Source organism: Crassostrea angulata, chromosome 4, assembly GCF_025612915.1.
Source record: "Crassostrea angulata isolate pt1a10 chromosome 4, ASM2561291v2, whole genome shotgun sequence".
NCBI lineage: Eukaryota > Metazoa > Mollusca > Bivalvia > Ostreida > Ostreidae > Magallana > Magallana angulata.
The window spans coordinates 30,098,249-30,112,824 of NC_069114.1; the positions used below are offsets into that span (position 1 = coordinate 30,098,249).

The 14,576-nt window shown below is 33.2% G+C and overlaps 1 protein-coding gene and 1 long non-coding RNA gene across 2 annotated transcripts; one reads left to right on the plus strand and one right to left on the minus strand.

Moving 5' to 3' along the window:
• Nucleotides 1–3,675: 3,675 nt before the first annotated feature.
• Nucleotides 3,676–11,956, plus strand: LOC128181955 (zinc finger protein Gfi-1b-like). Its single transcript, XM_052850540.1, has 7 exons — nucleotides 3,676–3,817; nucleotides 4,378–4,506; nucleotides 4,779–5,339; nucleotides 6,252–6,462; nucleotides 10,934–11,143; nucleotides 11,286–11,452; nucleotides 11,764–11,956. Exons 1-7 carry the CDS (start codon nucleotides 3,706–3,708, stop codon nucleotides 11,931–11,933), a joined length of 1,560 nt encoding a protein of 519 aa, XP_052706500.1. The 5' UTR covers nucleotides 3,676–3,705; the 3' UTR covers nucleotides 11,934–11,956.
• A 760-nt stretch (nucleotides 11,957–12,716) lies between these two features.
• Nucleotides 12,717–14,147, minus strand: LOC128181956 (uncharacterized). Its single transcript, XR_008243383.1, has 3 exons — nucleotides 13,978–14,147; nucleotides 13,688–13,774; nucleotides 12,717–12,813 (listed from the first exon to the last, which is right to left on the minus strand). It is a non-coding gene; the product is annotated as an uncharacterized LOC128181956 (long non-coding RNA).
• Between the last annotated feature and the right edge of the window lie 429 nt (nucleotides 14,148–14,576).

A 14,576-nucleotide genomic window follows, 5' to 3' on the forward strand; every position in this document is an offset into this window, starting at 1 on the left:
AATGCGATGACTCCTCAAGTTTTTTAATTAGGTTAAACGGTCAAATTTCAAGCGAATTGAGAATCTGTCCAAGATAAATAGAAGGGAAAAAACTCGATTTGTTTGTTTAGTTTTCTTTAATAAACCGATTTTAGCTGTGTGTTGACACACAAGGAACCGTTACAGAGATGCAATAGGGACCGTGGTCTTTGAATGACAATACCCGCAGAGTCCGGTCTTTAGAACCACCCGAAGCATGTGTTTCCTTAACAAGAGAACAATTCAAGATTCCCAAACCCGATCTGAAAACTCCGCTAATCAAATAAAACATTATTATAATAGACAAAAGTGAAACGCAGCACTCGATAAATCAATCTCTAAAGGACTGGGGTTTAATAAACACTTTTTGACTTAACTGTAAATAGTGGAATCTTTAAACATAAAGGTTAATCAATTTAAATGCTGCTAGAATGTTTGAAATCAGGCCTGGTACAAAAGTGGTCATTTCTTTTGTTACATTCCTCGACAAAAAAAATTTCGATGAACAGCCAGTGTATCTAATTGACCGGTTTTGTTTGGTTAAGGTCTGCTAAGGTCTGTACCATTTTTGAGGGCATTTAGTAAAACCGTATGCTTATCACTTACATTGCAACTAATTCCAAAATTATCTTTTTTTTTTCTCTTTAAAAGTTTTTTAAATGTTCAATTGTATCAGTCTATTTTGGTTAAAGAAAAACCAAAAACAACCTGAATATCTTTGCAGATGAACAATAAAGATTTTGTTTAGGGAAAATACGAAAACTTCTATAATTTAGTTACAAAACAAGATAGATAAGCAGTTTATTCTATGAAATTGGATCATTGCACGTGTAAATGTAATTACGACACGTGCGAATAACGAGTAAAGTATACCGGGATCAAAGCATCAAATTCATAAATAAAAAATTAAAATCTAATTTTAATAAGAGTACTTGTTGTTTTTGGTTAAGTATTTTTGAAAAAAAAAAACGTGCTTCATATCCTGTTTGCAGCCACTTTTAAATGTTGAAGTCAGGAAATCTTATATCTAATAAGTATCATAAACCAATGCAACAAAATAAAAATTTCGAAAGTACTTTTTCATTTTTTGTACATGTAGCAAATGCGTGCGCAGCAAGCAACTTTCTTATGGAGGCTGGATGGTCACCAAACTAACCATCAGATCTACCTAAAATATTTTAGAAATTATTTCTTTAGCAATTAACAATAATTAAGAAATGAAAAATTCTAAATATTTTAGTTTTAAGAATTTGAACAGTTTCAGGAGTACAAAGATATAGGACTAAATCTTTGTACAAAGCTCTTCTTCTTATGGAGGCAAATATAGTAGGAATATGGCCACGACCATCCAGTGCTCTTAAGTTAATATAATGATTTGATATACAGCGAAATCAATATCAATTATTTTAGGTAGTTTCATGAATTAAGAAAAAAATAAGAGCAATTTTTAAAGTAAAGTCTCCGAAATCTACTCAACAGTACCTTCGATACATCGCAACGAAGAAAAAAATAAAGGTGCTCTTGTTTTAATGTTGAGTTTTCTTAAAGAAATTTATACAAAAATTTACCCTATTCCAAACAAAAATTGGATACATGTTTTCCATGCACATGTACACATGTATTGGATGTTTGCAGGCCTTCAAGGTCATACATGTGTATGTCATGATATCTACTGATTATTTTTACATCCTAAATATTGGAAACCACATTTAATTAGCTAATTTTCTTATTACGACATGAATTTGTTTTTGTTTAATTATGCATTCTCTGTATATATGACTAAAAAAATTTACAAATGAGTAAGTAATTCTGCAGCTCTGTATATTCATTATCTTCATCACAAATAATCGGTACTACTATTATATTTTACTTTCAAAAACAGTATCACGACCTTTAAGAATACATCTGTCTTCCAGATTAATGATAAATGTCTGATTACAGGGATAGGAAATCATTCACATGTATTTTAAATTATGTTGGCAAAAATTTGTTGATAAAATTATTATTTTGGTGTGTTTTTTGTGTTTTGTTTTGGTTTGATTTTGTTGGGGGCTTTTGTGTTTTTTGGTGTGGTTATTTTTTGTGGGGTGGGGATGAGGTTGTTTGTTTTGTTTTAGTTTGGATACAAAAAGGCAAAAAACAATTTGGCAGATTTGAAGATAAAAAATGTTTATAAGCATAACAACGTAAATGAAATGGTGAGATCAATCATAAACTCCTATAATCTTTGGTGGAGTTTGCAATGTTCTGTTTTAAAAATAAAACAGACATTTAGTAACACGATTTTTTCATGACGTTTGAAAAACATCTTGCTTTTATATTGTTATTTGTGTACTTACGTCTTCTTCCTTCATCATCTGAACATCTTGAAAAAGTTATAATAAATGCAATGTACACAAGTAGAACATTTTTGTCATACTCATGAGATCACTCTTTATGATGCAAATAATTTTTTTGGAGCTTGTTGCCTTATTTACCTTGTTTGAAAAAGAATACATTTATCTATAACTATATAAAAAATCGTATTTCTAAACAACTAACTTTTTATGAAATTCTATTGAATTATTTTATTGAAGAAATAAAAAGATAATCTTCGTATGAAAAAAATTGAAACAATTTACTTTTCTTAAAAAAATTCAATTATGATTCATGTTTTGTTTTAAATTGTACCAGAAAAAAGTGTTTCAGATTATACACAAACACATGCATTTGAATAGATAGAAATCAAATATTTCGAATTTTGGCCCAATTTTGTTAATTTGCCATCATGTTAATTTTCATCTATTTTTAAAGAAATTATCTCTTAACTAACATTAAACCGATTTAATTTTTTATAAGCTGAACTTTTTTAGTTAACCTTCAAACACTAAAGGCTAGGAACTGCTCAAGTGTTTTAAGACAATAAAAGTTTATAAACTTAAATTTTGTATGTATCAACGCCGTTATTTATGACAGATGCTATGATAGACAAACAAGCTAGAAGCGTTTACAAACAGAAACCACAACACCTGATGGTTTCGCCGGGTGTCGGATTCCTATAAGAACGGACCTTTTGCAATCTTTTCTTGCAAACTTTCACGGAATAATTACAATGAAATCCATTCAATCTAACCAAGGTATGTTCTTCTGTAGTCCTAAAGTGCAATGTTTACTTTTGAAGACAAAAATCAACAAATCTATTTCGAACCACGCCGGTAGATGCACATAAGGTGAGAAAGTTGACACATGCCGTAAATTAACGGGTTTTCACCAAAATCTTTCATTATTTGATGTAACAGTTAGTCTCTCTTGGCTGAATAGCGAGTGCTCTAATGCGCTTAATAGACTTACAGAAAAGTAAATTACCCAAATCAACAACAAAAGTCACATCAAACAGACAAACCGACTTCTTTCTCCCGCAAATCCAAACACAATCACAAAACATACTCGGAAATATTTATTTAAACTCAAATATTACTTTCTCTGCCGAGTGTTTACTAACTCAATACCATGCACAATGGCTGTTTTATTCCATCCGCGTGCGATTGGTCGGAGGGAATTCCACTACGCGTGCCCGAACGCCGCTGCTCGCGTGCTTTGTGTTTGGGGGCGTTAACCATTTATAGCAAATTATAAACTCGGCGCTCGTGCCCTTATATAAAGAAATCACTTTTTTAGTTGACAATAAATTTTCTAATTCTGATCAGAATGCCAAAATCATTTCTTGTCAAGCATAAGAATATCTGTGCTTTTTACGACCGTGAAGCAATGGAGACAAACCAAAGCGCCTTCCAATTGGTGATGCCTTCTTCTCTCAATCGTAAGTTTTGATATTGTTGCCTTCTTTAGTTTTCTTCAGTGAAAAAAAAAAATGCCAAAAGTTATTAACTATAAATTGTTTTGTAAAAAAGAATGTAAGTTTCATTTTTACATAGAGGATGGCGAATGTAAGGTTTTTTTTATTATACCGCTGTACACTGTATCAAATTAAAATACAATTATGATTTATCATTGTTAAAGTTTGCAATTAATTTTTAAAAGGAAATATTAATTTATGCCCAGAATAAGATGATGTTTAAATACAGACTTTTTTTATGATGAAAGTAAAACGTTAACTATTTGGATGATTTCATTATAGTTTCAAATTACATTGAGAGTTTTCAGTTTGGACATGGTTAAAAATTCTATTCAACATAATCAAATGAGTTTGATAAAAACCAAATATGAAAAAGATTTGAATTATCAAAATTATTGTACCATGGAAAAATTTTGTTAACGATACGAAAGGCAAATACAAAATCCGGGTTTTTGGGAAGAAATTATAAAGCCAAGATGATACATGTACCAAGATAATATGTAAGAATGTTTTACAACTTTCAGTTGCAGATTCAAAGTTCAGCGATAAATATTTATCAGAGAGACCCTCCTCCGATCTCCAACAAACTGATCCTCTCCTCCACCCCGGGGGACTATTCAGACCGTGGATGGACCAAAGCATGAAAAACTCCAGTAAGTCTCTCTCTCTCTCTCTCTCTCTCTCTCTCTCTCTCTTCTTATTCATTTTGGAATTTCTTTCTAATTGAAATTAGGTCTATATTAATTAAATTATCACTATTTAGTATATTTTTGTGAGCTGTTACTAATGTTCATAGTGAGCTATGATCTTTATACTCCTTAAGTACATCAACTAATTTTATTTTATAAGTAATATCGATAAAATTAAAAAGTAAAATAACCATAATATCATTAATAAGATTTTGGTGCGTTATATCTTTTGCCAGGCATGGATTCTTTAGCTGCAAGACACATGATGACGATGATGCATCCCAGTCTTAGGATCGGGTTCGACACCCGCTATCTCCTGCACAACTTCCTGTTGTCATACAATCATTACTTCGGTGGTTATCCTTTTAAATATGGGGCCATGTATCCTTCTCCTGTATCGGAATCTCAGTCGGCGAAAGAAGAAGACAACATCGACGACATTTCCTTGTTGGAAACAAGCAATGGAGCCTATGAGTGCACAAAATGCAACAAATTCTTCAGCACGCCGCACGGGCTCGAGGTTCACGTACGAAGGTCACACAGCGGGTCAAGGCCATACGCATGCGAGATCTGTAACAAGACTTTTGGACATGCCGTCAGTTTAGACCAACATCGAATTGTACATACCCAGGAGCGGAGCTTCGAGTGCAAGCAATGTGGGAAGTGTTTCAAGAGGTCGTCGACGCTTTCAACTCACCTTCTGATCCACAGCGACACACGGCCCTACCCCTGTCCGTACTGTGGCAAAAGATTTCACCAGAAGTCCGACATGAAAAAGCACACGTACATCCACACAGGTAACCAGGCGGTTTTCTTTTTAATAATAACTTTACGATAAAGATTTCTTTAAAAATATGTAGACTTGTAAAGCCTATCATTTTAAACATTCAAGTTTAATGCCTAAAATTGAAAAAAAAATCGTTTTAATGCATGTTCTGGTTTTACAAATGTGGTGTAAATTTTATTTTCATTTTGTATGTCCTTTCTTTTATTTACCGAAATAGAGCTAGTATATGGGGGAATTCACGGGGAGAAGGGGTTGTTGGTAGAGCAAATCTCTCATAACAATGACAAATTACGAACATATCCCCATAGACTAAGATAAATAGAAGCATTAGATCCTTGCATCCATTAAAACAAAGGGTGTATGAATCATTAGTAATTGATAAGTGGTACTCTATGCAGCACGGCTTCCGAACGTCAAAGGTTAAAATCATTTTCTGTTCGCGACATGAATCCTGGCTATAACTCTATGGAGCTGTACCATCCTGCAAAGCGGGCCAGATTTTGGTCTGTATTTAGATACAATCTGGCGAGATGCTCCCTAAGCAGTGAGCTTATGTCAATCCTAAATGTCACCAACAGATTGCATTGGTTTGTCCTCTGCTAAATCGCTAAAGCGGACTCGCGAGACCGCTTAGCCAAAATGTCACCTCTCTTAATTGAAATTAATGACTGACGCTACACGTTTTCCCTTGCGTTCTGTTTGGGTTTCTGAGACTTCCAAATTAATTAGAAACATGTCCAAATCATTTTACAAAGATTTTTTTTAATGTAAAATTGTTTTTCTCTAACCCTAAATACCAACCACCACCACCACTAAAAAAGAAGGAATTGAATCAAACGATATACCTTTAACAGTCGGTGTAAACGTTTGCATTTATTTAAATACACAAATATGAAAATAACTGTATATCATTTTATTTCAGGTGAAAAACCACACAAGTGTCTACAATGTGGGAAGGCTTTCAGCCAATCGTCAAATCTGATCACACACAGCAGAAAACACACGGGATTCAAACCATTCGCCTGCGAGAAATGTGGACGGGCTTTCCAGCGAAAAGTGGACCTACGGCGTCACGTGGAAACCCAGCATACCGTTACCATGGAGAGGGGAGTGATATCATCCATGATGTTTCCGTACCCCATCCATGCAAAATGACCAAAACAACTTTTTTTCCTTGTTATTGTATTGTGTATTTGTTAATTTATTAAAGACGTGAATTTCTTTTATGTAATAATAATTTGAGATTTGAAGTGAATTATGCACGTTGTATAATGTTTGATCAGTTTTGGGTGAATTCATGCGTGTGGTGTTGAGTAGAAAGTGTTAAATTTTTCTCTCCTAAGATAATTACAATTATATGAATCAAAGGTATTTCGGCAATCGAATGTGTCAAGTAATGAGTCAATCTGTTTAAAAGGGACACGTTTTACTTTTCTTTCAAATGAAATCCACATGACATAAAACTTGAGATTGGACAATAAAAATCTTTAACAAAACGAAACTGCTACAGTAATTAATTCTGCTCTATAGAAAACGAAGTTTCTCAGTAGCCGACACCTGGAATTTCACATCGAAGCCTTGTCAATATATTGAGAAGAAAACTTTTTTTTTTATTTCTATGATCAGGGGCCAATATGTAAAGAAATGTGACGAGGTAATTATTAAAAATCCGAGAATAACGAATTCACCTGATTTTGTTTGCTCAACGTGAAATCGTATCCAATTAATTAAAGTATTGACCAAGTTTTCAGTTCCGAATTGACGGCCGGGCGCTGTTATTAGTAATTTGCTGGGAGTTCTCAATCAAAGAATCAATGGAAACGTCTGTGTGAGATATGCACTTTGTTTGATTTTTGCAAATCTTTTGAGAAAGCAAAGTCTAGGTAAGCCGCTACACTGTAATCACAGCGCGTGTTTGTAAAAGGTCCCGATTCAATTTTTGATGATGTACACCAATATTTTCCTTTACAATTCCTCGTTCTTTGTAAACTCTTTCTTCAGACAGATACTGTGTGTTCGGTGATAATTTCAGAGTTTGGTACATGACATTTGGCTTCTAAAGGGCTTGATATTTAGAATTTTTTATGGGTACAGATGATTAAAAAAAAAACCAAAATGGTTTAAACTTGCATGCATATTCTTTTTCTTTTTGCAAATTGCGTGCTAAACTTTGGGAAAACATGCCGTTCTTTTGAGCTTGCAATTTATTTTTAAGACTTGAAAATTCGTCCTATTTAACATATGAATATATGCATGCATTTACAGGCGTGCATTTTCATTTTTTTTTTTACATTTATTCGACTAGTTTACTAGTATTCAATTGAAACTATGTATAAACTATATAATGTATACAAAGCAGGATCGATTGGAAACTTCTTTTGAAAGTTTCATTACAGAGCTTTGTTCACAAAGCATCGGCACAACATCTACATTTATGTAAAGTAACAGTACTTAGGCTTCAATTTATGGGTCAATTTCAAAAAAAGGTTGGATTTAATGAGAGGTTTGGGGTCTCGGTTTGAATTCATGAAGCGTTTTTAGGTGTCCAGTTAGAACGTTCTAACCTAAGATTTTTTATGAATCTTATACCGCTGACATGACATTTTTTTTTTAGCATCTTTAAGGTGGTATGGGACATCTGTCGATATTAATATGGATTAAAGCACATTATAATTGAAATACTTTCAAAGGTTTAGAATTTTAAAATTTTACATTATTTTACCAAAAAATAGTTTTCAAGAATATTTGGAGAGGTAAAAATTGTAAAAGCCCCAGCGGGATTTGAACTCACATTCAGATTCGTACATGTAGTAAACCCTCTTGCCCACTGCGCTAGGCTGTTAGGTGACAATAAAGGGAAAGAAACTTCTTACAAAAGTACACTTTATTTTATTGTTTATTTCGATAAACAATACGTCATAACATTGAAGTGTCCCATACCACCCTAAATAAAAGCGATAAAAAATTGATAGAATTACAATGTATTTTTTTTTGTTCCCAGTTCTGGTCTTTGGGAGTACAGACATTATACCGGGTATTTACAAAATAATATATTTTTTCAATATTTTTTGATTTAATATAAATTTTAACATTTAATAAATAAAGGACTAATAATAACCAGAGACATAAATAACATGTTATTTATGTCTCTGTAATAACTGAATTATCGCAATATACAAAGTTGTTTTCAAAGTTGAATGATTTAATTCTGGTTGTAACACACTATAAAAATAATTGTTTGGCTAAAAAAATATTTTATATTGAAGAAAAAATGTTGCCAACGTCAAAGTAAGACTAACGTCAATAAAAGTGATCAACCCGCCTTACGTTGTGTTTGGTTTTTGTATAATTTGTCGTCATTTTAAAGGTCAAATGACCGTATTCATCTACAATAACTGTAAAAAAAAATCATATTACTAGCAGTAAGTTCAATATTAGTTATATACGATATAAAATGGTTTGGGACAGTTTACGCTTTAATAAATATTAAAATAATTCCATAAAGAGGCATGGTCTCGATTTTGGTGAAATTCTATTTTAACTTTATGTTTTTATTATTTACAATGCTTTTGAAATGCATTTCTAAAGATCAAATGGAATTTGAAAGTCAGTCGTTGAGTTATAAGCAAGATACAAAGCTCACAATTCTTGGTCATGTAAACAAGGCTCGTGCGGCGTCGTGCCCTATTTTTGTTTACAAATGTTCAATATACCAGTAAAAAATCTTTTACAACCTGCTTTGCCCATGTTGTAATTCATTTTAAAGACAAATAAACAGTTCCTAACGTTTAACACATTCATTTTTGGTCTAAAACTGGAATTTTCACTTCAACATTCAAAATGTAAACAAAAGCTTTGTTTACATAGCAAAGCATTGTAAGCTCAGTAACTCGCTGATAACTCAAAGAATGACACTAAAATATTGAAAATGCCTTATTAAAGCATTGTAAACATTTAAATCGAAAAACTAATTTTTGACCAAAATCGTGAGCAAGCCCCTTTAAATAACAGATCATAGTTGAAAAGGGTTTATTGTATACAATATTGCTGTTTTACTCTAGAAATATCTTTAAAATCTATTGTTCAAGGACAACTGCAATTCATAAAGTTCATCGGGTTCTTTAGGTTTAGTATGAATCCCTCATATAGTCACTCTTGTCTGTGTCAAGACCCAAAACATGTCGTCTCGGTCCCCAACAATTCACAACTTACCATCCGCTGTATTGCAGAAAAAAAAGTTCACAAGAGAATTGAGAAAGTTGTCTATCCAATTAAGTAAAATAAATTACATCCAAATAAAAGTCGTAAAATATCTGCAAAGAATAAAATTCTCTGTAATTGATCAATTTATATCAGTAAGTACAGAAAATTAGACGAATTGTCTTTATATAAATGGCAAACAATATTGTACAAAACTAAAAAGTTACTTTTTCAACTGGATTGATATGTTTTTGAAGTAAGTCGTTGTGACGCAAGTGAAAACAGATTTTACAATTATATGTATTAAAAAATTTCCTTGGCCATTTAAATAGTGCGTTGCATCAGAAGCCCATTTAACCGCCGACTCTCATTTTTTTAATCCCCTTCTCCATTGCAGTCTGCTACTTGGCTATGGTACATGATAAAAAGGCCCAAACCAGAAAATAATACTGTGAATTACTGAATAATAAAAACTCGATCGGTTGGTGTGAAAATTTCCCATGGTCATTTAAACTTGTTTCTTTTCATAAATAAGTATAATTACATTTGCATTTTATAACTTTGATAGCACAATGACTGTGTTTTCTGATGAAAACATAAACACTCTTATTTATATATATACATCTAGATACTCATTATCTCTGACAGATTTATTGGTGAACATGGCCGCCATGACCCGTGACGTCACGATTCCTACAATGTAAAGCCTGACCTGAAGATAACAACGAACAGATCAGACGGAGTCCAAAACAAGGTAGGTGGCGCCACTCAAGGACTTGCGTAACCAAAAAATTATCAAATGTCTTGTATAATACTGAACGGATATACATGTATGGAATCAATGCTAATACATGTTCATGCAATTTAATTTATTTTATCAAAAATGCTTGAATCCTATTAAACATATCTAATTCTACAATAATGGTCTCAGTTCAATATGGTACGGTTCAACTTTCTGTGACCATACAGCAATTCTGTATTAGATAATTGCTGCTTTATATTACTACAATCATGTAGTTTAATAATGTTTAACAATTAAGAAAGCTCAAAAATTGAGCAGACGTTATGAAATTTTCTTTTTATCAAAAAATATGCAAAAATCATGTTCAAAATAAGTTGTAAATAATATGAGTTATGTAAATACACATGTATGCATGTACCCTTTATATTATAATACCGTATTTTCATGCACTGTGTTCATTTAATGCATGTAGAAGGATGTTTCCAAAATTCAAGTACAAAATGTTAAGTCTGATGAATTTGAAGCTTCAAACTTAAAGACATATAAACTTCCTGTAGAGTTCGCAATTAGTGCGGATGAACTATTGGTACAGATGTGTAATTATACATGTACATAACTTAGCATGCATTATAATACTATTTTGATCGATGCACTGTTTCCAGATTTATTATGGTGGGCTTTCTAACTCTCCTCTCTGTGCTGGGGGTCGCCTTGGGTGCAGCCGTACCCTCCGATCCATACGCGGCACTGACCGTCCTGAAGCAGTCCTGTCGGGATACCAATACCTGTCCACTGGTGTACTCGGAGGAAAGTCTGCGCGCGCGTCTTACGCCTGAACAGTACCACGTGACTCGTGAAAAAGGAACAGAAAGGTCACGTGCTCTATGTTTCTCTAATTATTCATTGCAAATTATTTATTTATTCAATATTCAATAGAGCAAGTTACACCATACGTGCAAGATGTGTTTCTTAAACATATAAAAGTTGCAGAATTATTTGATTTATATATTCCAGGCGGTTTTCTCCTGGTTACGACAACCATAAACATGGTTTGTACCACTGTGTCGTCTGCAACAACACCCTCTTCTCGTCTGCTCATAAATACAACTCCGGGACCGGATGGCCGTCATTTTACGACAGGATAGGAACACAGATGGGCATTGTTGACGATTACGCCTACGGTAAAAAAGAAGTTTTACGTTTATTAATTAATTTCATCTCAAATAGGATAGGAAAAAAATATTTTACGACGGCAATTCGAAAAACAGCTTTTCTATATGAATTTAATTTGCCTGCCGGAATTGTAATTCCTATAGGATTTTCGTTCAATCGGAATTTAAATTTTAATGGGAGGAAAAAATTATTCTCGAAGAAAGTTCTACATATCCCAGTGACTCATATGGAAACTTATTTTTCCTACGGTATATATACATGCAATTGTTCTTTTTCATTGGATTTTTGCTCAATCATTTATACTGCATATACTTAACAGGCATGCATAGACTGGAAGTGACATGTGAGCGATGCGGATCACACATTGGTCACGTGTTTAACGATGGACCTGCACCCACGGGTCTCCGATACTGCATGAACTCTGCCGCCATGTTGTTTGTTCCAGATCACAGCAACGAAAACCATGTGCAGCCTTTGGGCAAAAAATAAAGCTGAATTTTGTTTTAAAGTCACCATTCGTTATTATTAAATAAGTTTCGCGCAGTAATAATTATATATCGTTACACAACGACCCTCTGTTATATATGAATATGATTTATCCATGACTTACATGTATGTTCTATTAGTTACATCCATAGCTACATGCATCTATCATGATAACTTTTGGATTAACAACATACCAGCATGAAATATCAAGAAGATTGTTAGACCTACAATCAATGAATAAGAATGCATGGGTTCAAGGGCTTCCCAATTTACACATGCAAACATTGAGTTGGGACAATCCATGCTTTTTTATCTCTCCTTATGTTTCAATTTTTCTATCATATATAAATAGTGCAGAAAATATAATAATTGTTCTAATTAATTATAAAAATATAACGCAACTTTAAGTATAGATTGATGTGTCACATCAGAACCCATATAAAAAAAACTTCAGATCTAGTTTCTAGCACATTCAAAGGGTGTTGTAAAAGATGGAAGATTCTACAAGTTCTTGCAGACTAGTTGTAAACTAATTTTGCTATCCTGTATAAATAAAGGACATTATTATTATTATTATTAGTTTGATGTCAAATCAAACATGTAACACAGGCCAGAGTCTTAATGGTATTATGTATGAATTATTCATCATACCTGAAATGCTCACTATTTCATATTAAATCTACTGCAAAATTTGACATAATGTACTTTTTTAATATTTGACAACACTGGGCACAGTCTTGGAGTTATCTCTCTTATCTCAGAGGAACAAAGTCAATAAAATCTGAATTCAGTGGATTTTAACATTTATTTAAATATCAGGGTACAAAAAGTCTATCATCGTATACATTTCTCTTTAATCAACTTCTGGGATCCAATCCAATCCCTGTGAATAAAAAAAGTGCATACATACAGTATTTATCAGAAATATGAACAAAATTGCATACTGTATGTTCAAAAGACATAATGTCAGAAGTGTTAAATTTTAATTGTTTTACAAATGATAAAATTTAGTATACATGAATGCTTCATCAAAAAGAGAATTAAGTCATCAGTCACTATATCTTCATTAACAGAAGTTTGTCACTCTTTACTACATGTATATCTACATACATGTACACAAAGATTTGGGGGGGGGGCATATAGTCCCATTAACAATGATTGGCCTTCCCAATCACTGGGCAGGGGGATCCAACTTTGTACATGTATGTATCAAATGTAGTACCTTATTTCCTCTTTCACAAAATTAAGCTAATATACTAGCTGGCATCCGACCAATTCTCACCAAGGACCATAAATGTTTCATTCTAACATCATTTTTTGTACAAAGTGTTATGTGTTGACAAAATGACGTAACAATGCACTGGCGAGAAATGGTCCTTGGTGAGAATTGTTCGGATGCCAGTACTGTCTTTATTTTAACAAACAAAATATGTGCTCGCCCAATCGCAAACGCTCACACTGTTTACATACATTATAGTGAGAGTAAGCTGAACGTGTTGAATCTGATTGCTTTACAAAAACATGTACATGTGCAACTATTACAAATAACCCAGACTGTATAAGTACCTGTAAACATACTTGTAACTCCACACTTACCCGCAGACTGCAGGTGTACACATTCAAATGCTTAACCTCTCTATTTTCTAAATGGTAACACATTTGGGCGATTTCTCCAAAACTTTTTTTATAAGAACGACAAAGTGGAACATTGTTAAATTCTAATTTGCCACGATAAAGACTACAGAAATAGCACATACCCTCCGAACGTATCTGCTCCCCATTATGAAGTAATCCCTGTGGCTCAACTGAAAGTCCATTGAATCATAGGTATCCCTATTTATATTCTTTGAAATAAAAATACAAAATAGTGTGTTAGCATAGTAAAAAAAAAATAATCATTTGCATCATAACTGTTCAAGTTAATATACAGAGTTCAAATTGTTAAAATTGATAAATGTTAGCCTATCTTTTAAAACATTCCTCGGAAACCGAATTTTCTCTGTTTTTTTCTAAAATGATCAATATCATACATGTACATTGCTTTTACCTTGTCATTATAACGAACAAATCGGAAAAATCTGTCTGACAAAATTCCAGGCATACACAGAAATCCCACCGTAAGGAGAGAGGAAGGCAGGACAGACCACCACATTGCCCTGAATCACTGGCCACTAAGAAAGTTCACAGAGTTGTCCTTGTCTTACTACCGGAAGTAAACAGATCGGGTTGGTATAATTACCCAAATGGACCCAAGTAAGCACATGCTCTCATAAGAATACGTGATTTGCATTTATTATGTAGAGAAGCCGGGCTATAATGAAGATCAAAGAGGAAAAAATAGTAAATTACAGACTGAACAATCCAATATTCATAAACGACAATTTTATTCGAGATCGAACGATACCCCTCCCCCATCCTCACAAACCACGCACAAAGAGAAAAAAAAAACTTGCCTAATAACATGACGAAATTAAGTACCAATTCAGATGAGAGTGATAATACTATCAAAAGCAATGACTTGACTAAAATTGGATTTGTAAGTGTATTATTAATTTTAAGTAAGTTGTGTTATGGACAATGGCATTGCACAGGATATGAAAAAACAAAAAAACGGGCTAGAAGCCTTAGGGTGATCAATTTAAGTTG